The 26,200-nt window shown below is 36.2% G+C and overlaps 1 protein-coding gene across 13 annotated transcripts in view; it reads right to left on the bottom strand.

Annotated features, from left to right (window-relative positions):
* The window catches only part of BAZ2B (bromodomain adjacent to zinc finger domain 2B), a 162,285-nt gene that overhangs the window by 70,904 nt on the left and 65,181 nt on the right, over positions 1 to 26,200 (bottom strand). For 11 of the 13 annotated variants that reach the window (XM_062578291.1, XM_062578298.1, XM_062578294.1 and 8 more), the window contains 2 exons: positions 15,367 to 15,522; positions 3,005 to 3,193 (listed from right to left, as the gene is read on the bottom strand). In XM_062578291.1, coding sequence (XP_062434275.1) covers positions 3,005 to 3,193; positions 15,367 to 15,520 — 343 coding nt within the window. In that variant the 5' untranslated portion in view covers positions 15,521 to 15,522. The remainder of the gene's footprint in view (positions 1 to 3,004; positions 3,194 to 15,366; positions 15,523 to 26,200) is intronic. The other 2 variants (XM_062578300.1, XM_062578303.1) reach the window with 1 other exon arrangement.

Raw genomic sequence — 26,200 nt, 5'->3', positions numbered from 1 at the left:
AAGAATCAGAAACATAACACAAATGTAAATGTGATAAAGGCTAGAAACATGTTTCAACTATATTAAACCTAAATCCGACAAGCAAGTGAATATGAAATAATTAAACTACTGGAAAACATGGTGACTATACATGTCCTGCACTGTCCACACAGTTCTGTGATAGTGTTCAAAGGGTAGCAAAGGTAAAATTTTAGCAAAGGTTTAAGTATAGTTGATTCATACAAATACAGTTATTAAAACACTGCTTCTTTATGACTGAAATATTAGATGCAACATTAAAACATTAGAAACTAAACAGGAAGGAAGAATCTACAAAGCTAACAGTAAGCACTAGGTAAAAAGTACATCTTTGCTGACTTCTATGATTTTTTTGACCAGATTCCTCCTATTGAAAATTGCTTCTTTAGGGCTTCTTATATACAATTATGATTTTTAAAAACCTAGAAAAATAGACAAGGTTGTGACATTCAATCAATGCAGCAGCACCTTAAGTGATTAGCCGAGAACGCACAAAATCTGTGGTTTGGTTCACTAGGATGCTTCACTCCTTAAAAGGAAAAATCTCAAGTTACATACATTATAAAGATGAGAACTGTGCCAGAAGTATAGAAATTCTATTGCATTTTACACACATTACATGTGTGGTTAAAAAGAGCTATGCTACATAACTGAGCTAGATGTAGTCTAACACATTTTAAGGCATTTATTTCATATTCCTATAGAAATAAGCGTTAAGAAGGAAAGTGCGCATTAGGCTACAGAAAAATAAGGATGCTGCACACACTAACTAAGACTATCAATGAATACATAAATGACATTCAAAGGATGCTAATAAAACCAAATTTTAACCTGTCAGTTTAAATGGACACTGAAATTTAAAAAAAAAAAAAAAAAAAAAAAAAAAAAAAGTAAGTCACCATTACAATACTAGGTAACGGCTAGGTAGATTAAGATAACTTCCTTCATTAACTATGCATATTATCAAGACGATAAGACAGCAAAAAAAAAATAATTTTGTTCATAGTTTCCAATACACACACTTACTTAATCAAAAAGCACCAGTACAGATAGGATTGTCTCAGTTGCTAACTCAAACATTTAAGAACAACACTGAAGGCCAGATAATTATCAGATGCACAGAGTTATTTCATTCTTACTTCAGCAAAGTTAAAATTTTCTCAGTGAAGGATGCTTGTTTTACAGAGTAGACTGAAGTCAATGGAAGCCATGGACAATTACCATTTCTTAGCTTTAAATGAGTATCAGTGAATTAATACATCATACCAATGGATCAGTACTACCTGGTTTTTGAAGAATTTTACCCCTCCTTACTTCATCTCTACATGTGTTCTTCCAGATGCTTTTGCTTTGTCTAGGAATGTATATAGTATCTCATTATCTACCCAGTAATAAAAGTTCTGCTTTTGCTCCTTTAGCATAATAATCAAAACATTTTGCCATTCATGGCAAACAAAACTTAAAAAAAAAAAAAAAAAAACATTAAGAGACCTTGCTGAAATATCTGCACTAGATTTTCAACCAGTACATAATCCCACCCTCCTCAGCTTTACTGGGAGGGTGTGTCTCTTTAAGAAAGAACCTTGAACCTTGAAAACGTTTTTTCAACCTACACAAAAAATACATTAAGAAAATACCATTAAGTACTTAGGAGAATGCACTGCGATATTTAACATATTTTAGAAAGATTTGTTTTCTCAGGGGTAAGATTTAAAAAGTTTGCAAGACACAGTGACTGACACTCTGAAGTCAGATGCATTCTTTTGTATGCACCTGTCTCTTGCAGTATGTTGCAATTTTAAAGGGTGAGAGACTACTAAAATCCATTAAACTAAACTTAAGAAGATGTCCACCAAAAAATCCCCCGTTTAATTATGAATAAATAAAAAGGGCAAATAGCTCACACCACACAATCCTAAACAGTACCCAACGATACCTCTATAATCCTTTCAGGTGTTTGAATCCCTTCAGTTTCCTACAACCTGGTATTTGCAGCACAGATAAAAAGCAACAATTTACACAAGGTATATTCTGCACTGCAGCACGGTTGCCTGAGCTTCAGCACTGCAAGAGCAGAATACTCACACTTCAGCAGAACTACCTATAAGCTAAGACAACACGGCTCTAGTTCAGGCACAGTCCCGCACTGGTTTAGCTCAGTTGGTTAGAGCATGGTGCTAATAATGCCAAGGTTGTGGGTCCAATCCCCATATGGGCCAGCTGTTTCCCTGATGAGCAGGGGGGTTGGACTAGATGATCTCCAGAGGTCCCTTCCAAACTTACTTATTCTATGACCTTACAGGGTTAAACCACCCCCTCCATCAAAGTTACATGTGTCATCACCCTATCATAGAACAGTAGAGATGTACATGTATGAATTATATCTTAGGCTTCTGTTTCATCAACATTCAAACCCATTTAAACTACTGATTCTCTGCTAAAAAGTGTCTTAAGAATGTTTGAGACTTTTCCCATGGTCTATCATCAGATGTAGAAAAGCAACTGAATCTTCCTATCTATCATCACAGGATGAGCTCAGAAAAAGAAGTAAAAAGAAACTTTTCGAAGTTTGGATAGAATTTCCACTAGTATGGGTAACAGACAAAAAACACACTTACAAAGGAGAACAGGTCCAATTCTAATACTCACTGAGTACTTTCTAAAATTGTGGTTAGGCAATCAACACAACCAGGTAAAGGAGAAGGATGTTATGTTGTGATGCAAAGAGTAAATAACCTTATACACTATTTGGATTTAAATGGTTCTCAGAAGACCTCCATGTAAAGACTGTTCCTAAGAAACTCAGAAAATTTGAAACCATGCATCTTTTTACTCTTATCATAACTGTTCTGGATTTAAACCAAGCCTAGTTTCGAGAGAACTGAAACCACCTACTTGTTGATACAAAATAAAATCAAATTTGCCTAGGAGATGAGGATAGTTAACTCTCTTCTTAAGTTTAATATTCTTTGTAACAGATGTTTACCTGGAAAAGGTGCTAGTTGGGGATGTGCTGCTAAGGCTGTGGGTGTACCAAGTGTTCCCAAGCCACCAAACTCTGAATGCCCTGAGCTGGCCGCATGCAGACCAAAGACTGTGTGGCTGACCATTGGGAAGGCACTCGACACAGTGGACAGGTTACACGGCTGATCTCCAGCTGTTCTGAGTATATTTCCTGAGGGGAAAAAACAACACTTGAAATTGCACTATCAAAACACATGCTGTATCATGTGATGTCCAACCTGAAGTAAATAAATAAATAAAAAGCTTTTATGTCTTAAAAGCTATCATTAAGTTTTACATGTAATCTCTTTTACTATTGCCATTCTATTTCTACAACACTGAACATTTAAAAACATTAACAATCGTAACAAAAGATCTTTTAAGTAAAAGTGAAAAAAGTGTATTTTCCACGCAATTTCTGTTACAAAAGGAAAACAGCCTCTTTCTTTCACATGGGGGTTTCTGAAATAGAGTAAGATCCTTTTATAAACAGAATTACTTGATGTGTCTACTCTTAATATATATAGAAGCTCCCATTTCAGAGATCAAAGGGGTCCTGCAAACCAGGCATTACACAAACTAATAAGGAAATATACAAAGTAGCAAAAAGCCTTGCACATGTTCTGGAAATTTAAAGAGCAAGTTCAAAACTTGGTAACTTCTTCACTCTTCATGACATCTAAAACTAAATGTGTGTAATTAAGTTTTAGAAAATAATTTACAGGAACTTTCATTGATCACAATCAAATTATGTATCCTTTGGTACTTCTATATGAAGTCATTTCTGGTAACAAACATACAAAACTGAATTTCCAGGAAAGGTCATAATTTTGTTTTGTAGAAATTGTGAAACTCCTATTATAATCCTAAAATACTACCTTCCATCTTTTTAGCTAAGGTCCCATATAATCAACATAACACAAAACATAGCTCACTTGTCTATAATTTCTGAAGATTTCTGAAGTTCACAACTTTATTTAAAACTCACAAAATACTTGACCAAAGAACAGGAAAGGTTAAAATACCTTTAAGACATGTTTGAGTGACTTAAGCAGTCTGTTTAAAGGTATAAGCTACATACATGTCACAGTTGTTCAGCATCCATTTTTGAAGACTTTGATGGGGGCAAGGGGGAGGAAGGGCATTTGATAGTCTCTAACTTACAGTTAAGGATGTTTTTTTCAAAATACTTGTTTGCAAGAGCTGACCTTTCAAGTCGTTGGACCTGAGTAATAATGTACAAAAAATCAAGGAACTTGAGTGAGAGACATGTCTACACAACTGTCTACTCCCTTATTTTAAGAAACAAAACAAAAAAAGTTGCCTAATGAAAGAAAGAGCTATATACATAAAAAAAGTCTTCAATCTACGACTTAGGCACTCTTCAGAAAACAAAATCAAATGACCAAAAAGTCGGCGTGAATAAGCTTAAAGGTCTGTGCCATGCATTTCTACTAACAAAAATTTAGGATTTGTATACACAAAGCTAAAAAGATGGAAGCTACTGGAACAAAACACAGAGAAACTGTTTTTTGACCAGACTACTAGAAGGCCTCTCATAATTTTGTTTGTTTTGGTATTCTGGTTCTTTTCTCTCTTGGAGGATTTACCTGAAGGGAGACAGGGTTCCCAGAGAGTGTGTGCGGAGGGTTTCATTTCAAGACCTGACTGGATAAAGGCCAGAGTGATCCAGTAGCTGATCCTGCTTTGAGCAGCAAGTTCAGCTAGACACCTCCTGAGGTCCCTCCCCATCTGAATTTTCCTTTGATCTTCTAATCTTCCAGGCACATTAAGCATGCAAATCCAGAAATTGATAAAAACCTCTTATCACTTCACACTGAAAACCCAGGACAATATCCCAAAGATTTTATTTCAAAGCCATGCTTCAGAAATACACACTTATCACTTTCAAATCAATTACATATACCTAAAAATACAGTAAATATTTAGTAGTAAATTTTAAAAAATGTTCTTTCCACTGATCACGGATTTTTTTTTTTTTGACTCCTAAATAAAATTCCTAATTTACAGAAATCTTGACAGTGTTCTGTGCTATAATGGCTCCTTATAATTAACATATTTTCTCTGTATTTGCTACTACTTACGGGTATAAGCATGAAGGTCATTTTCAGCTTCTGTATGAGCTTCCAGAACAACTTTCTGATATGCCTTTGACACTAGTATGGCTATATACTAGTGCATGATGACGCATTTCTCAGCACTGCTGCATATAGTAGGTATGTTGAAAACTTCTATGATTGTCATATATCTAATTGTCACTGCTTCTAATCAGATCAGGACATCATGCTGAGAGAACCAACCAATGCAAGGTTAAGGCTGCTCTCTATCACAGAATCACAGAACAGTTGAGGTTGGAAGGGACCTCTGGAGATCATCTAGTCCAACACCCCTGCTCAGCAGGGTCACCCAGAACACATTAGACAGCGTTGCATCCAGGTGGGTTTTGAGTATCTCCAGAGGAGGAGACTCCACAACCTCTCTGGGCAACCTGTGCCAGGGCTCCGTCACTCTCTCAGTAAAGACGTTCTTCCTCATATTCAGGCGGAACTTCCTGCGGTTCACTTTGCGCCTGTTGCCTCTTGTCCTGTCGCATGGCACTACTGAAAAGTGTCTGGCCCCATCCTCTCAACACCCTCCCTTAAGGTATTTGTAGACATTGGTAAGATCCCCTCTCGGTCCTCCCTCCTCCAGGCTAGACAGGCCCAGCTCTCACAGTCTTTCTCATACAAGAGATGCTCCAATCCTGTCATCATCTTTGTAGACCTACACTGCACTCTCTCCAGTAGCTCCATTTGTACTCTCTTGTACTGGGGAGCCCACAACTGGACGCAGTACTCCCAGCACAGCTTCACTAGAGCTGAGTAGAGCGGCAGGATCACCTCCCTCGACCTGCTGGCAACACTCTTCCTGATGCACCCCAGGACACCATTGGCCTTCCTGGCTGCAAGAGCACACTGCTGGCTCATGGTCAACTTGTTGTCCACCAGGACTCCCAGATCCTTCTCTGCTGAGCTGCTTTCCGGCAGGTCAGTCCCCAGCCTGTACTAGTGCATAGGGTTATTAGGGTTATTCCTCCCGAGGTGCAGGACCCTGCACCTGCCTTTGTTGAACTTCATGAGGATCAACAGCATCCTGAGTTGTGTAAACAAGAGCACAGCCAGAGACTGAGGAAGTCATTATCCCCCTTTTTTCAGTATTCTTTAGATCACCTTTACACAGCTATGTACTGTTTAGCCCCCCAATACAATGAAGTCATTGACTTCACAGCTGACCTTGCTTTAATCAGAAGATTAGACTAGATGACTTCCTGAGGTCCACTGCAAACTGATTTATTTTCTATAATCCTTTGTCTATACATATGTAGAGATCCAAACTAGCTCTGAATTAACAAGCAAAAGCTGCCAGAAGCACTCTAGCTATGAAGTTTTGGGCAGGCCAATTTACTGTATTTTTCAACATGATTGATCAGCTGATGGATCACCAACACAAGCAGTATTGTTTAAACTAGCCAGCTTGACTTTCTCTTTGCTGTGTTTTATTAAACCACACACACTTCCCCTAGGGATCTTGGGGGGATCTCATTCACACATGTAAAAAGTCTCTCACTCTGAGGAGTGTTCCACAAAAAGTAATTTGCCACTTTACCCTCACATAGAAACAGCACCAGCAGAATTTTCAGTAAATACATTTCTTGAAGAGAGAAGGAAAATAATCCCCTCTACTCCCTAGGTACTGTTTGGGATGGGGTAGGTCGGGGAGGGGAAGATATTTTTCTGCTAGATGGCAAGTGACATACAGTGAGTGTGCTCCAAGATTTGTCCTCTGCTGCATGACTATTTTTGTTGAACAGAACCTTAAAAAGTTTAAGCCTTTCTTCAGATCTGCTGTGAAATGTTTTCAATCTTTTCTGTGCAGGAATGAAGATGTCAACAGGTCCAACAATTACTGATTGCTGATTCAAGTCAATACTCTCTAGCAACCTCTTTCACTGCACAGTCTCATGAAGAAACAAATGCATTCTTTCAACTTGTTCCACCTTTAAACATAGCCTTCGGTCACACCACTGTGATAAATATACGAATTTCAAAATGTAAACAATACAAATGAGCACACTCCATGATCATCATGATTATTAGACTGTGGTGCTTCAGGGTTGGTCAGTTCTTCTTTTGACCACAGCCATTATCTCACTACCAGCCTTCTACCTTAAAAATAAATCAAAAACTTCATGGCTTCATCCCTTTCTGAAATTAGAGAGAAAGAAAAATACTCTTCATCTCTTTCCCATAAATTCATCAGAACAAGAAGCATATATTTAGTGTTTCTATTTGCAACAGGGAACTGAACAGAAAGTGATTTGAAACAGCAAAACAACTACTAGAAAGCCTAGAGAAAAGCGTCTTCCTGTTCTGTAAAAATTCATTCTTTCTATCCAAATACAAATTGTCGTCACATCTTTTCCAAGATTCCGTACAACTCTACTTCTGTGTGCCAGCAGATCCAAGTTCTATCTATGTATCCATGTATGTATCCATGTTCTATCTACGTATGTATGCCAGTAGATCCAAGCTCTATCTATCTACGAGCAATCATACAGCCATCTTGCTGTAAAGAGGTTTTCCCACACATACCTCTTACCTGATCTACTGCTATGAAACAAAAAGGGAAGCAAGATCTGTTAGAAATGTATGATTAATGCTAATGATACCTGACTTACCAGAAACAATTCTAAGAGGAAACAGAAGCAAGATCAGGGACAACATGGCCAAAAAGATATGAACCTTTCCTAAACAATTTTTCAATTACCCAATACACTCAATGTATAAAAGAAATACTGCCTTGAAAAGGATTTCCTGAACTTAATAAGGGTTCTCTCTTACTAGAAAGGAGCTTATATAGCAATATAGCCACAGTGAAATATTTGTAAAACACTTACTTTCACATTAAACTTCATTAAGGCTGATTCTTGCACAAATACCTCCCAGAGACAGAATGCAGAATGCCTAAGAAAAAGGCATAATCCTGTCTGGCAACTTGAACTGTACTGAACTAAATAGAGAGTGAATATAACACATGGGAGTTATCGATCAGAATACCATCCATATACTTCTTTTTTAAGTAATCCAAAGTCTACAAAGGGCCTAATATTACCCATAGGAATAAGTTGCACAGAATAAAAATCATCTAAAATGAAGTACATAACTAGATTTTTCAAATTTTTCCTAGAAAATAAATACACTTAGTTCAGTCCATCATGTTACATGCCAAAAAAACATACTTTATCCACCAGTAAGATGATTTACTGGTTCAGAAAAAAAAAAGTAGCAGAAACTCCCAAATCAGTGTTCAACAAAGGAGTCCTCACTCTTCAGTATCTCCTCTTCAAAAAAGTAGAAAGAATTCAAATCTAATAAAATACATGCTAATGAGAAATGAAATACATGTAAAAATGAAGGCTCTGAACTATACAGAAAAAAAGTCAAATAATTGAGTAAGATTAGAAGAAAGCTTTTCTCAAAATAGATACTACTGATATATATGCCACGACAATTAGTATACACAATGGTATGAACATATATGCAATACATGCATGAACTCTAGGGTTTTTTTCCATTATACTTTTTAAAAGCTAGCTAGGCAGGTGCTGAGATGAACAGTAGCTAGACTAATCCAAAACAAAAACCCATTCATTTTCTTCTGCAAATTTTGATCAAATATGTTCAAATTAACACTTCTCCAGTTGCAACATTTTCCCATCAAATATGAGATTTGTGAAAGAGGTCTCCAAAATTCTGAAGATTAAAAACACTGAAAAATGTAATGGGTTCAGAGATGTAACAAGGAAATTACGAAGAGCATGACAAAACTACTGGCAGCTGAATAAACTATGAAGAAAAAAATTAAATATAACATTTGTTTATTCAGTGCCTAGTGCACAGAGCACAGCCTGTTGCTTGTAACATAGATAACGCAGTATGCAAGAGGGAAGGTGGCGGGACCCAATGAGACAGATGAACATGAAAATACGACATGATGGCAACACAGTCAACAGGGCTAGATGAACCGAACGAACAGATTTCTGGTAAGAGGTAGGCACAGACCGACTTGTGTGTATCTTTAAAACTAAGGAGTGTGAATCTAACAGAGAAAGGACAAGAGCCGAACAAATAAAGTGAAAAGGAAGACATCAGATGAAAATTAAAGGAAAGTTTACTTGAGCTCCAACACACTGGGCAGGGGAGAGGAAAAACGAAAAGAAAGAAAAAAGCACACAAGAGAGAGAGCAAGCAAGCATGTAGGTATGTGTTTGTTAGCACAGGCGGAGATTTATAATAACAAGGTGAGAAAAAGAAAACAAAACCGATGTCCAGACCACAGATTTTGTGATGTTGGTGAAGGAAATTTTGTAAGAGTTTCAGAGATAAAGTTCAATTTTGAGATATCGTGTGTATGATTGAAGAAAATGCGGATGGAAGAAAAAAACCCTGGTAACAACAAGACTGTAAGAGCATATATAACCAGCACAGTTGTTAACGGAGAGAAAAAATAAGAAAAGATCAAGAGTAGAGAAAGAAAAAAGAAAACTTCATTTGTGCCATGCTTTAATATAAAGAACAGGACACTAGAAAAATCAGTATCCAAAAGATCAATTCATTCCCTACTTCTCAACAGACTCAAACGTATCACCGAAGACTTGTTCAAGGTGATCGCACCTTTTTGCACTTCGTACACAGAACCATTATTTGGACTTACTTGCTAATACTATTTCTTCTTCTAGACATGTATAATGAATAATTTTATGAATGATCTTCTGATTGCAATATCTCCTCATATTAAGTATTACGAACATAGAAGAATTTATCAGTTTTTTTTCATTTATTAAGAACAACAGGGCAACATATGGAAAATACTACAAACACTGTGCAAGGAATACCTCCAACTGATTTCAAACTTCAGTCTGAGGTATACAGTTTTTACGAGAATGGATTCACATTTAGTTTCACTAACACTAATCATTATGAGTGATGCATATACCTAGTATTTATTCATGCTTTTGGCCTCAGTTAAAAAACTCTGTATTTTGGTTCCATGGTTGCTGAACTTGGTTATAACGTCTTCTTTAATTTCAAGTAGCAAATTATCACAATCAAAACAAAAAAAAAAAAATCATTCATGTATATTCGTCCACGACCTGTACCTATACTTAACTAATAAAATTTAACATTAAGTTACCATCTGCCACACAGTTAAAATAGGAAACATCATAACACTCTTTTTGTGCCTCTGCCTGAAAGTTCTAACAACGTTTGCTTCCCTCTCTCTCTCTCTCACACACACACATAAACTATAGGGTGATTCTTATTCTTAAAATAATTTTAAGATAGGTCAAGTTTAAACCTTTATAATACTCCTTCAATCCTTTGTGATGTTAATCAACTTTCCACATCACTCATTTAAAAAAAAAAAAAAAAGTGCTTTTGTAATATATTACACACGAAAGCACTCACATTATGGCCTTTAAAAAAAGCTTTTATTCTTTGCAACCTAAGCCATTATCTCATGTGGCAAGAAAACAGAAGCCTTTGATTTTTAAGTACATTTACAAAAATGAACAAAATAAGAAAGAGGACAAACAGAAGCAAAACCTTTGTAAACGAGCTGGACTGTAATAACATTTTCCCTCAAATTGTTTATTGTCATTCTCATTTGACAGAAATACTAATATTCTAACAATACATACCAGTATTTCATTTTCCTTTTTTTTCCTTTGAATTACTAGTTTACTGTAGACATCTTCTGCACAGTGAAATTTAATATTGAACACTCTTGACTTACTTGGAATAAGTTTAACATTTTTGAGCACAGCTTTTGAAATTCTGCTAACCGCTACAGAAATAAATGGTTGAAAGCATTACTCCAAAGGCCAGCATCAATTTATACAATACTGGTGCAGTAACAAGGAACAATAACTTTAAATGCCTTTGTGATTATTGTATTAATGAACCTCATGATGCAATATAACAAGGCTTTTCAAAAGAACTAGAAACGAATAAATACTTAATTAATGCCTTAAAATATAAAGCATCAGTGACCCAATCAAGGGAAATATAAAAATTACTTAATATTTATAATTGCCACAATGCCAAGGGCATTCCAACTTACACAGAGAATCTAGAAGACTGCTTAATGTGACAGAAATTGCTGTGTGTTTTTCTCCTTTCTGTGTTGTTTTCCGATCATTACAGCTTGTCTTTTACATGCCCTCCTCCATCAGTCTTTAGGTATTCCAACCCATATTTATGATTTTATAGTACTGGTGAATGAATGCCAAGTGTAAAAAGCTAGAAAGCATGGCTAAAAATGTAACTGAAAATGTAATGATCATCCACTTTAGTTGGTTTACCATTGGTTTAAAAAAAAAAAAACACACACACATACACATCAGAATAGAGAAACATTCAAAACGCTTCTTAATTTAAATAAAGTACAAAGCACTGGCTATCATATTGAACAATAATTAGAAGAAAAAGTAGTACGAACTCTTTAACATGTCATCATAGAAGCAAGAGATACCAAGAACATAAAATTCCACAGATTTCATTTTGGACTTGCCTTCATAAGTCACAGGTTTATAAAAGAAGCGAGTCTTGGATTGAAAGGGAATATTCAAAAAGGACTGACAACACTGCTACTTTGGAAGCCAGTATGCAACTCGGGCACAAACACTGCAGGTGCTTTACTCTAAGGAATAAGTATACAGAACACAGGAGTAAACAAGGAATACATGCAGAACTTCGACCCACTAAAACATTATTCTCAAAAATATCAATCACTTTCAATGAGCTTCTTTTAATATAAAGACTAAAAGATGCTTCATGTGTTTTTAATCTAATTATTTAGGTGCTCAAATACAATGTCCTCCTTTAAGCTCTAGTATCCAAAACTCATTGCATTGATTTTCTTTCAAGGTTATTTCCACTGAAGTCTTACCTCACAAATAAAGCTAAAATCTAAAATTCTATGTCCAAACAACATAGAAAATTGCTCATTTATCTGTAGAGTCCTAATATAAAAGCTTAGACAGAATTTAAAAATATGAAAATACTCAAATTCTGCCTGTAAAAGTATTTTCTCTTATTTCCCCATCCCACATTTTTGCCTTTTTTTTTTCCTTAAATAAGCTTGAAATTATAGTTTTCTGAGGCCTGGCATACTGAGATGCTTATTTTTATTACTCTCACAATTTTGTCCTTAAAAAAATTTGTTTACCTAGAGTTTGCACCCCAATATGCTGTGCATTAAAAAAAAAAAAAAAAAAAAAAAAAAGTAAGATTTTGACCTAAGAAGGAAAGGAAATAAAAAATGAGTCTAAATAAGGGTAGTATCTTTTATAAAGAATTAGAGATGATAATGAAATTAAAGACTGTTTATTAATGACACATATACTGCTGCTAAAATTAAGATGCACTGGTCATCCAAAATCTAAGAACTTCTAGTGCAGAGTGTATGTCACTGAGGGTATTAAATTTAAAATTCTGTCAGTGGCAGAACTGGCAACAGTTCTCTCCTTGTACTTAAGCCAGAAGTGTTATGGAGACTTATGCCTTTAACTACTATCACCATTTTCTCCCCTCGACATTCAAAAGTGCGGAACATTCCACAAATTGTTTAATTAACACTTCATTATTTTTAGATAATCATTTACATTTTGCTATTGTCACATAGCATGTAGAACTCTTAAAATCTACAGAAGTCTGAAAAGATCAACAAGCCTCAGACAAAAATCTTGACAAGAACAAAGGCTAGAAAGAGCTTTGAACGTGAAAGCAATTTATGTATTTAATTTATAATACAGGCACCAGATCTGCTCTTCATCAAAGTTTATTTAAGAAGCCACAAGACCATTATTTCATCAAGACCTGCAGACAAAAAACAGTGTTTCAATTTAAAAGATCTTTATCAATACAAGGAAGTAAATAATACAGAAAATTCTATAATTTGCCTATTAAAAATATACTGTGAGTTTGCATATTTATGTTCGCACTTTAAAGCTATCCATTCTTCCGTGACTCATTCAGGAGAAACACTGGACTCCAAGATTAACAAGTCTGGCTTTGGTATAAGAAGCTCCAAGGTTTGAAAAGTAAGTTAAATTTTCATTTCTCAAAAGTTAATGGACTTTTTTTGAAAATTAAAAATAAAAGATCTCTGCAGCTTTGATAATACCAAAATACTAAGACTGAATCAAACAGCTTTCAACAGCTCCTCATACTGTCTGCACCCCATAAAGTTATAATACTAGGTTACGATAACAGTCACGTGAAAAATGCTGCAGGATTTATCATGAAGATGAATTTAAACCTTTTTCCAGAATTAATTTTCTTTTTCAATGTTCCTTCTTATTTTCAACACTTGGGCAAATAAGAAGATAGCAAATAATCTATCCACTTCATTGGAATGGTTCAATTATTCAGGGATTAATGCTACACTGACCAGTTAAACTACCACTTTTCCTCACTGTTATTGCATACAACCCCAAGTATGTATATGCAACAGTTTTCAAAATTGTTCCAAACAGATGCTTTGTCTTTTTGACCTGAGAATATATCAAAATAATTTATTTGTAACATAAACTCCCAGGCACAGCTTAAAGACTCCCAGTGCTAACTCATCATGTATCTTGGGAAGTTTATTAGAGAGACTACAGCACTGATTACTGCAAATAAAACAAGTGGGATGAATTAAAATAAAAATATTCCCTCTAATATAATACATAGATTAAGATGCTTTTGATCTTCCAACCTTTAGCAAGAATAACTTCATTCTTAAGCAACTATTTTATTAGATCTGGGAGAACTGTGTTTTTCCAACACTTACATCCTGTAATTATCACACTGAGGCTGATAAACATGGTCATCATGCATTATTTTAAAAGACCACACAGGTGAGTAACAGCTGATTTTGGGAAGTGAAACAGGTTAGGATACTAGTCTATCTTGATTATAGAATATGCTGCAAATTCAGTGAAGTACTGGCTCAATGAAACTGCAATTCCAGCCTCAGGTCATTCAAGAAAAACAGTCTTTAGTTGTTCATAAATATTTTTGTGAAATTTCACTAATTCAGTGCATACCTTTTAAGAGTGGATGCAAGAGTTCTTCTAAAACTTAAAGCATAGTAAATCTATGTCAGCTGGAGGAACAGATATACTCATAAATAAAACTGATGGGACAGGACAAAGAAAATTACATTCCAGATTGTTTTTAAGAATACAAAAGGCCCCTGAGAGAAACTGTATAAATTTTTTAAAGATTAGATGCAGCAGAAAAATAATTTCACTGTTAAATAAAATAAAATAAAATAAAGGGAACAACCCATGATTACTTGGAACTACTGTCAGTAACTATTAGCTGTCAGGCAAAAATGAAATTATTTTTCTAAAAACAAGGCTGAAAATAAAATGAAAAAGCAGTGAACTATATGCATTCACATCTACTTCATACTTATTACCTAAGCAAAAGAATACCTGGATTTTCTGATGAAGATAAATAATGTAATTTAGATACTAAATTGTCAGTTTCTATATTCTTTGAAATTAGTTTTGTTTTGTTAGATAAAATATATATCCCACATACATACACACGAAGCTACACTTAAAATTAGACGCTTTAATACCTACAGAAAAGGAGAAGTAAATAAGTCTCATAAATCCTCATTATAAGATATAAAGTTTATAGCTATATGCCAGTTAACTCCTACTATATTCTAGGTAGCCACCACAGAAAACAGTTCCAAATGTTAGGACCTAACAAACATAGACACAGAAGTCTTTCAGGGTTGAATCTGTGGCAGTGGATACTGAAAAACAAGACATATTTTTAATTTGTTCTTAATAAGTTTTAGTTAAACAACTTTGCTGGAGGCTTTTTGAGTAATAAAGTAAGTGTTATTGAGATATATTTGTAGGTACACAGAAATTCTGGTTTCTAATCTTCCCAATGAAGTTGCAAATGAACAATCCCAGACTGTAGAACTGTACCAGTAGCATAGTGGGTTCTACAAGATGAAGGCAGAGGAGTTTGTCAGTTTGGAGAATATACTACTGCTCACCCTATTGGAAAAAAAAACAGGTTTGTTCTGAAAAGTAGTGGAATATCATGAATTTAAGTTTCACAGGATATGTAGTTCTCTCCTCTAAACAAAACAAAACGTCCTTGATGCATCTGTGCAACCTCATTGTATTTGACTTTGTAATAACAATTTCATTACCAAAGTTGGCAAACAGCAAAACAATGTTGCAGCATGTAACTGAGTCAGGCTTACCACATGTGTTGATGGTGGGACTCTGCGATGCAGCTCCAGGGGGAAGGCTGCTCTTTGAAACTGCTGAAGCTACAGAAGGTGTAGAAGATGCTGGAGGCGAAGTAGCTGCAGTAGAGGAAGCTGATGATGACGATAACCGCTCTCCAGACTCCATATCTATAGAAGAGAAGACAAATGTCTATTTTCTACAGCAGAAAGTGAAATCACCAAGGGAACTACAGGACTCTCAATGCTGACTATGTCTCAGGAGCTGCACTGGACTCTTCAGTGGTTCCTAATAGTATGTCCAGACAGGAAGTACATTGCATGAACAGCATTCAGTCTGTGCTGCAAGAAGGCTAATGGGTACCCCAGACACAACTGAAAGAGTAAGCAAATTACGCAGTGCTGCTGAGATCAATACCACATTTTAACTTGGATGCCAAATGCAAACCAATGCCTTACCACAATGGAGCCCCTACCTACCTGCTATTTCCAAGGATCAGAAGAAGCCTGTGAGGGTCCTGGGGACACAATAGGCCTTAATTGCCTTGACCAGGCTCGCCTGGGACCAACACCCACATCCTCTGTCCAGGAGCTTCGTTTAAGCTCAGGCCTGGACTATCCGCCCTTGCCTCAGCTAGGTTATACATGTGCCAGTCTTAAGTCTTGTCTCCAGCTCTGACTCTTGGACAGACCCCCTCAGACCCATATTGTAGCCTTGTCTTCAGCACCCTGCGCCTGACTGGACTACTGGATGGACCCTGCACTTGATTGATTACTTCACCTTGTCTAGGACCGGTGAATCCTTTTACCAGTAACCTGCTCTCCCCACTAGGTTCATATCCTGTGAAACTGCAAGATTGTGCTCTCATCACGCCGGGCATCTTCTGAGCTAGGGCTCCCTGGTGCCTCCCAGCTCAGACTCCTTGTCCCTGCTCTTGCTGCTTCCAGACACAGCCCTGGCTTTAACAAAGCTATAAAACCTGCAGAAAAGTCTATCTTATCCCCTAAAGCTGGAGAAAGACCCAGATATTACAGCAGCATACTGTAAGTATAAAAACCCCTGTACTGTGCTGGGTTTCTTTCCTGGTAACTTCTTATATAAAATAAGGGATTTTAACTGTGCCATGAATTACTTAAGTTAAATTACTTAAGTATATTTTAGGAAACATGAAGTAAAATTATTATTAAAAATACTACTAATTGAAAACTTTTTAAAGTTTCTAAAATACCTAACTTTACAGCTGAGTAAATGCATGTCTAAGCTTAATAGTAGCAGAGTCCAACAGCCAGTTGACTCAATTTGCAAGAACTGAAACTGAAGGCAAGTAAGGATCAGTGTGTACCCTCTACTCCTTCAGTAACGAGGAGACAAATCAAAATTAACTCCGGCTCCCCGAAAAAATCCCGAGAAACTAAGATTCTTCTCCTGGAATCTCCTTCAGCTACAGATGCACCATCCTTTCTCAAACTTATGACCAGCAAAGAGATAAGGAAGCCAAGTACTCAGTGTAAACCACATAATTACAATAAAATCTGACTCATGATCTTTGTAGAACAGACTGCCAAGTGGAATGTGCACAAGAAAGATGCTTTTGAAAATTAATTTTTATCAATTTAGAAAAGCAATGTATCAAACAGTACTCCTGACTGAAGGTACACAAAAACAGTGACTTTCCAAAAACTCATTTAGAAAACAAGCTCAAGAGCTATATATCCTTAAATACAGAATTTGTTATCTATCTTTGTTCTTCTCAGCAACAGTAATTCTTAAAGGCAAAAGGAAGTACTAAGCAAAAAAAAAAAAAAAAAAAAAAAGAAAAAAAGAAAAAAAGAAAAACATATTTGGAGGGTATAATGTACCCATTTTTACTAAATCTGTAATTCTAAGTCAAACTAAAATACATTTTTTTTTTAAGTAAGTCAAACTACACAGATGACATCCCTGGACTCTGTTAGCAATTGGAAAACACAGTATTAATTTCCCTAACTGAAAATTCTGCTCCTGAGAGAAACACAGCATACCGTCTGCAACTACTTGCTCTTTAGGTAAACTGCAAATACCCTCTTTAAAAAGAAAAGCACTGAAAGACTATTGCTTTAATTCTCTGATGCCAAATTTATCATACAGAACTTTCCCTCATTCAGGAGAAAATTCGCATTCTATCTGCAAATACAGAAATTCAACTAGCTGCACTGATATAATACAAAAATCACCTATTACTTTATTGAACAGTAGAAGTCAAGAAAAACAATTTACCTCAGAGTTACTTATCAATGCACAATATTACTAAGCATTTAATTGTCAAATTTTAAATTCAGGACTTCTAAATACATACTTTCTCCCAATTTAACATGTTCTATCTACAGTTAAAGAAGAAACACCTCACTGATTCTTATTCAGCTGCGAAATAGGCCACTGAGTAACATTACAAAGATGTGTACTTTAAGTGCTCCACTAAATTATATGATTTCTCCAAAGAATAATTAGTAGAAACCCCTTTCATAGTTTCATACAGTATCACTTGCAAATACATGCATTACTTCATGCTACAAAAAAATATATTTTCAGAATATATAGAGAGATCAATAAAGATAAATGAAAATAGCAACATACACTTTTAACACACTGTGAAAGGGTTAATTTAGGTGAGGCCAACAGGCAGCTTCCCTTACAGCCGCCTTACAGCAACCTCTAGCTTTGCTGTATTTTGATATTCATTGCCATTATTACTGGTATTACTATTACATCTATATATAGATGGGTAGATAAGAAATTATGACAGTAATCATGTATAAAAGGAAAGGTATTTTCTTTCAAGCTTTAGTTGCATTCAAAATTCAGGATTGAAACTTGTTTGTATTTTACTAATGTTCCCTGACAAAAACATCTAGAAATCTTTAACTTCTAAAAAGGATTGTTCTTTTTCATCTTGCACGTAAGAAAACAATATGAAAGCAAGTCACTATCTAGTCTATTTTATAAATAATCACAGTTTTAAAAAAGCTATAAACAAAAAGTCCTTACATTTGGAATATACAGCAAGATACTCCTGGTGAATCAACATTACTTTTTAAATCCAGAAATGAAACTTTCTCTATACTTCCAAGCTTTTAACTGATGTAATCATCTGTTCGAATCAGTTACGCAGTGCCAAACAACAACTGGGAGGATAATAAAAACTGGACCCTGGGGGAAGTGCAGGTGTCTCTTTGGAATAGGTTGTTTTCCATTTTCAGCCTTTATGTTTTTTAAAGCCATAAACAGAATAACTGCATTCTTGGCACTTCTGATAAATTTGGAAACAAAAGGATGATACTCTCTTCCCAGAGATATATATCGTTCTGCTTTCGAATTAAGTCAAATGTTCATTATGCTTAGTTAGTTTATTACTCTAAACCACAGCAGATGGCTGACACCAAGGAGATAATCCCCGGGACAGCCATTAGTCAGGATCAGCAGTAAGTAGACTGTAGAGCTAACGTGACCAGAGTCCACACAAACGACAACAGATCCGTATTCTCTTGATAAAGTTCATGACTGTATATTAAACACTTGTCTCTTTTCTGTACGTTTTGCCAATCAATTTATTGCTAAGGCTTCTGGCCTATTTTTTATACTGTCTCATTTTTGTAAAAGATAAATTGAATAAGTTAAATTGAAAAAACAACTTTATTTTCCAGGTGCAGTGATTTGCGTCAGTTTCTCTCAATGCTTTGCCCAAAACTTCAGTTATCTTCCCACTTGCTCAGTAATGGGAATGAATTTTCCATAGTGAATAAATACTAACCATGAATGCAACTGGACCCAACGTAAATGGAAAGCAACCTCTCATAAGAAATGAACATAGAAAGGAAGTATGTGCAGCTTTTCATTAGAAAAATGTTTATCTTTTTGCAAGAACAAGGTTTTATTTTTTTTAAAAAAAAATGTTTAGCTATTTTCAGTATTTTTATATTTTTAACAAAGATCTGCAAAACGAAACAACAGTCACATCATTTCCACATTTAAAAAGCTGAAACTTGGTAAAAACTATCTTACTTTCAAAATCTACGTATAAAATCTTCACCAAAAAGTTTTTTTTCTGGCTTTTAAATAGATACTGATAAATCGTTCTCTTCAAAGGACGTACTGTGGATACAATAGCATCCTGTCAATATTACTCACGATACCTGAATATTATATATACTATAAACTGGGTCTGTACAAAATTAAACAAAACAAAAAATCTAAACGTATATACCTCTAACTTTTAGGTTAATCTTTACATCCTTATGCATTGTTTCTGTAGTTTAATGATTACCTCTAACACAGCGAAAACAAGAAGTGACAGTGCAAAGGTAAAAATATACTTGTGTCGTCCTCAACATCCAAGGGGCGCAAAGGCGACTGACACGAAGCAGAGCGGAGCCCCGCGGGCCGCGCGCAGCCCCTGCCGCTCAGCACGGCGCCCGCTCGGCGCCCGCTCGGCGCCCGCCCGCTCGCACGGCGCCGCCGGCCCGCGGCTGCTTCCCGCCACGACTCCGGCCCGCGCGCGGACGGCGGCGGGCTGCCGCTCAGCACGGCGCCCGCTTGGCGCCCGTTGCCAGGCGCCGCGCGGCCTCACAGGGGCTGCGGAACGGGGCAGCAGGGAGCCCACGCGCGCCATCGGCACGGCGCGGCGCAGGGTGGCCGGGCGCCCGCGCGCGGCCCACGAGGACCGGCCCGGCGGCCGGCAGGGCGCCCACCAGCTCGCTCCGTGCGTGCCCAGCGCTCCCCAGCCTGTTCCCACCTCTGGCTATAAGCTCTACACGCAGCGTAACGCTACCGCATCTTCTCCTACCTCCAAGATTTTGCTTTTTTGATTCGGATAAATAAAAGTGTTGATGGCATTACTGATGATCCACTTTACATGTGTTGCATGATGTACAGACATTAAAGGCCATGCAAGTGCTAAATATTCTGAGTGTCAGAGAACCGTACTTAATTACATTGCTTCTCACGATGAACACTTTATATAAAACTCTTACCAAAAAAAGTAACTTTGAGGGGGGTATAGAACAACAGCAAGATTGCCCCATATTTCTTAAGTGTCAGACAAAGTACCAAGACACCTGCAAGGCACACAGTGTACTCCTACATGGTCATCTCCCCTCTAATTAATACCCCTCCCCTTCCTAATGAATATCAGGCCAGGTTCAATCACTGGAATAATCACTGTTTCTTTTATCAAAATCCACGGCAGTGAAAATACTCATATGACAAATGAGACAAAAACTTTCTGCAAATTCTTGCATAAGCAGTCTTCAGCCATATAAAACCTTACAAGAAGTCACTTAAACGCAGGTGCAGGTCCTAAATTTGGCATAATGAAGTCAGGTGCAGCCCAGGGAAAACTGCAGCTTAGAAGGGAATCAGCTGCCACTCAAGTATTTTGGTAACATGCCGTGGACATTTTAATTAGACTCAGGATAAAATACAGCATTTAAGAGATCTATCTGAATCCATCTTTGGGCATTTAGAGTATGACAAGATAAACTGATCATGCAATGATGTATGCAAATGAAATTTCAACTCAAAACCTTTTCTCCTATTATACAAGCAAATACTATTAAATTATAAATGAACCTTGTTTCAAGTACTTTTGCATTCACACTTTTCACTATCTTCATTATTACATTAGAAAAAATATATTTCACAGAGGCCAAGGATACTATCACATGATGTTCAGATAACTATTTTGTACCAATTTTCTTATAAATTCTATTAAAATTTGTAAAACCTACTCTACATTCTAATCCTGCACTATGTAATCCTATATGCAGTATAAAGTCAAGCCAAACTGAAATACCCTTGTTTTAAGTTTAACTAGTCCATGCTCTACTGAGGTGAATGGAAGAACTAATCATATTCAAAAGGCAAAGAACTGGAAATATAGCCCAGCAATACAATTTCAGACATAGACACCATGATGTTAAAAAAAAAAACTACCCTGCGAAGTTATACAACGCAATGTTGCTCTTCTGAAACAACGGTTTTACTTCATCTTAAACCACAATGAAACTTAAGATAAACTTCAGATATGTCAAAAAGGCATTGTCAAATGCAGATAAGAAGCAATTTTTTTTAACCAATAGGTACCAGTATTAAAATTGCAACTCCTTGTTTAAGAGGTATATGCTAATTAGAATTTTGCTGCCAAACTGTTTTTTATTCAGATTAGATCTAATTGGGTCAAAAAATTATGAATTATTCAAATCAGCTTTTCTCATAAAAGACTGACAATTTTGATGAATAAAGTTTCCTGTGACATATATACCGTCCTGTGTTGCTGCAAAGTCTCATGGGCATTACAATTTGGTTGCTTTACTTTATTTTTCCCTTGGGAGGAGAGGGGAAGGGTGGGTAAGAGAGGAGACAGGATCTTAAATTACAAGCCTCCATGATTCCTCAGTTTTGGATCAGTCTCAAAATATAATCCTTAAAGTTGCATAATTCTGGGCAAGAAATACAATCTATCCAAATTACACCACCGAGGAGAATAGTAATATCAGGCACCCATCAGGAAACATAGCACCGTAGGAAGATGTGCTTACTGCTGAGGTGACTCAAGTCTATTTACAAGCAAACATTTCAATGCAAAAATTTAAACAGGACAAGTTCTGTTCCTTTTCTGTTATAAATATGCAGAACTAGGGTTTTAGATATACAACTTCCTCTAATTTTCAGCTGCACATTAGATTTGCACCCAGTTGATCCGGTAGTTTGAAAATCAGATGATGTTAAAAACGGAGCTAAACAAACGATGCATTGCTTCTCTTCATGACAACCCTTCACAGATATCAAAGTTTCACTCCAGTTTACAACCAAAACATCCCTGAATGAAATCCACAAATATATGTGTATGCAGGCCTCCTATGGGAAATCACTAGAAAGTAACTCAGACCCAGGGGGCACTTCAAGTGCACTCCCTGATGTGCTATCATGATTCATATTAGAGACTCAAAGAGTTACATTTTGCACTATGCTCTTCAACAAATGTGGCTGTGTGCTAGGGTCTCCAAAAGTATGAATATGGAGAACAGGCTGACAGTTAAAGAAGTTGTATGGTGACATTCCCTTGGTTATCTTCCTTGCTCACATCTGAAACTTTATTTCCTTTGTATCTCCCCGGAGATGGCGAGGCCTGATTTTAAACAAGTATTCCTGCATATAATTATCTGCTGCTACAATGAATATTATTTTCACACCTGTTATTATGCATCTCCCCATTCTGTTTACTGATGTCTATCAAGTAGATTTTGTCATTCCAGTATGTACTACTTATGCACAAAATACCCAGATTTTCCACAAGGGATGAAATGCATTTAGAACTCACTAAACTATGAATGCACATTTATATTACCCCTTCCTGAAAGTACTAGTTTCTCTTACTAAGAGGGCAGTGTAAGAGATGTGATTTTTAACACAGAGGGGAGACACCAAAGAACTGTATCATTTTAAAAACTAAGGTTACCAGCACAACCAGTGAGGTGCAGCAGCGTACTCTTTTTGCATACGTCAGTTCGGTCTCTAAAGCAGCCAAACGTGTGTGCTGAAGGAATCCCATTGACAAGCAGAATTGCTTTGAAGGGATTTTAACAAGGAAGAGGTAAGGAGTGTCAGAACATCCCTGTGGTAGACAATATCACAGAATCATAGAATCAGTAAGTTTGGAAGGCACCTCATATATTAAAATCAGAAGTATGGAATAAAAACTTTGTATGTTACTTTTTGTTTGTGTGTCTCAAAGTGCTTCAACCATTACTCTGAAGACAACGTTGGACTTTCTAATACTAAAAGGCAGACATCCAACACTGGTCACTCTAGGCGAGAAGACTCTTGGGACTCACAAAGCTAAATGCTTGGGACTCGCAGCTAAGAGTGGCACTGGTTGGTTTCTCTGTAGTTTTCTGTGTAAATATAGCTAACTAGCTTCTTCTGTCACTGTGTTACGGTAATGGCCCTCCAAAAGTACCTAGTAAAAACATGGCCCAATAAGAACAAAGACAGGTAACACAAGGAGAAGTAAAATAGCTTTAGTTTGGGGGGGAGGGGGGCGCTCAACATCCAAGAGACAAATCTGTAAGGGCAGACCAAGTAAGTGAATGTGCCTGATCACAGCTGGAGACACCATATTGAGACTAAGAAAGGAAGGCATTTTTCTGTAAATCACTTTTAAACAACAAATATAGAAAAGAAGGCTACAGGTACCTCTACATATAAGAACTAAAGTTCTCCTGCAAAATTTATGCAGCTTCATGCTTTCTCAGAATGTGCAGCTTCATTTTTTAATTTCTAGGGGGAAAAAATCACCAAGTATGGACATGTGTATCACTTATTTCTCATTCTGATCCCCATGAATATTTATTATAATTTATGATAAATTACTGACAAATACTCCATACTTTTAAAGAGATCATTTCAGGTTGATCATAAGTCTAATAGCTAATACCTACTTTTGGACTCCTATCACTTCCTATTATCATTGGTACCTGAAGGCAGCAGTAACTGATGCTGCACTGTTTTATGGAATGACACTTTTAGCTCCTGCCATTTTTTCAGCTGTGATTTAATGAAAAAAAAATCATCAGAATGTCTCAAAACAAAACACTAAGACAGTTTCAGGACCTTTAAAAAAAAAAAGCAATAGATTGATTCACATTCAATTCAAAAATAATAGTGTAGAATTCACTCCTGCTGCACGGAGATAACCCACTACTTTCTAGAGCTGGTATTTTCTATTTCCTAACCATAATTACCACTTTCAGTCAACAGGAAATGCTTGAAGACAATACAACGGTAGACTACTGGCTCAGTTGATGTAATTCAGTGTCAACCAAGAGATGACATCTCTTTTAAAGCATTTTAGAAAAGCTATGATGTGCAACGTGAAACATCAAAAAGCCCCTTCCAATACGATAAATCGAAACCAAAATACTGCTTCTACTAACTGAATTGGAGCACTGAAAGTAAACAGAAGCTGAAATAACTAAAGAGAATGTGAAATTAGAAGAAAAAATTAGAAATGCCAGAAGACTTATGTCATAAGTTGCTAGTTTCTAATAGTCTACAATTAACAGTGCAACAAAAGAAAAAAGTTAAACAGTATTTTGATGTTAACATGCAATACCAAGGTCTTTGTATCTTGTGTGTACATGTGTGTATATATATACACACACACACACACACCTTTAACTATAATCATAAGAATTAAAATTAATAGACTTGTTTCTGCTAGTATAGCAACAAACTGATTCCACAATTAAAATGGTTACAAAAATTAGTTTATCAAATTTTGTTAGGATTATGAGACAGAAACAAGTATTTCATGTAGAATTTTTTCTCATAAAAATAAACAGGAACATTTAAGACAAAATACAGGTATATTACACTTTGTATTTAAATACAAACAAAAATAAATTGAATTAAATTTAAAAGATCGATGACAAGAGAAGTGCTGCTGTCAGCAAAGATTCAAAATTAAGTGGGGGGCGGAAGTATAGGAATTCTTCCAACACAGAAATAGCTACGGAGGAAAAAAAAATCTTGCATCAACAGTAAGAGCATGGTAAAGGTGAAAGTCAGTTCTCAATGTTTTATGTAGAGAAGACTATTATGCTCTAATTTGGGAACCCAAAACTTTGAAAAATGAAAAGAAAAAACATGTTTCTCTACTAAGGCCTGGAAGCTATATAAAATATGCCCACTTAGTTATTTAATGAAGGTAAAATAGCCAAGTATATTATACTATGTTTATAAGGTAAAGGTGGTTTATGGATTGGCCTCTTTAACTGCAATTGGAATACACTGGTCCGTTCTGCTGAAAATTACTACATGAAAATACGAATGCACTAAAATAGATTTCAGGAAAATCCGAACATATGTAACAACACAACACGTGCACATTTTGTTTCTACTTTTTGCATGTGATCTCTCTCTATGAAATTGTTCATTCTTTAGTAGTGCCTTTTTTAAATTATTGATCTCTTGCCATGTAAGATTCTGATACATTATTCACTTTGTCAAAGCAGCCTTACCAGGTTTTTTTGTTCCTTACTACCATACAGTAATACATCAAAAAAGAAGATATTCAGACTCTTTAGAGTGATTTAGTTTGGGCCAAATGTCTCTTAGAAATGTAAAAAAGTATCACTGTGTTTTCATTTTAAAAGGATTTACAAATCCATTTTAATGGCAAATCAAAACAAACCCACAGTACAAAAGTAGCACACCTTGTGGTGACTACCACTTAGCACAAGTGTTACACAGCAGTATAAAAAAAATAAATAAATAAGAAAAGCCTTCCAAATTTAGAGACCATTAAGAACTAGCCATTTAAGTTGTATTTAGGAAATCTTTGATTGGAATCTTAAAATCAATTTGGCTTGAAAACAGGACTGGCACAGAGATGCTCAACAACTAAGCCAACATATACGCCACATACACTCTTCACCTTAAGCCACGTGTAAGACTGACAATGTTTTCATTATGATTGACTTCAATTACTCTTAAAATTGGCTTATATCAAATGTTTCTCCTAGAACAAAAGCATTTATTTATTAATTACCTCAGAAACAGAAGCAGCAGAGCTTTTCCTAATAGCTTACAGGATGCTTTAGCTGTGATGAATTTCAGTTAAGAACTTGGCTCCTGACTACCTCCTCCCCCAACGCACTCTGTACTTCTAAAGGCAAATAAGAACTTTTCGGAAAAATAAACTCCGTAAGAAAAACTGTAAAAAAGTTGAACTGTGGAAGTTCCTGTCTTACTATCCTCATTAGTAGCAGCAGTAGCACAGAGGAAGTAAGACAGCCCTGTCATTTCACTGCA

The sequence above is a fragment of the Rhea pennata genome, chromosome 6 (genome assembly GCF_028389875.1).
Source record: "Rhea pennata isolate bPtePen1 chromosome 6, bPtePen1.pri, whole genome shotgun sequence".
NCBI lineage: Eukaryota > Metazoa > Chordata > Aves > Rheiformes > Rheidae > Rhea > Rhea pennata.
The sequence above is the reverse complement of the archived record's forward strand: the minus strand, read 5'-3'. Positions and strand labels throughout refer to the sequence as shown.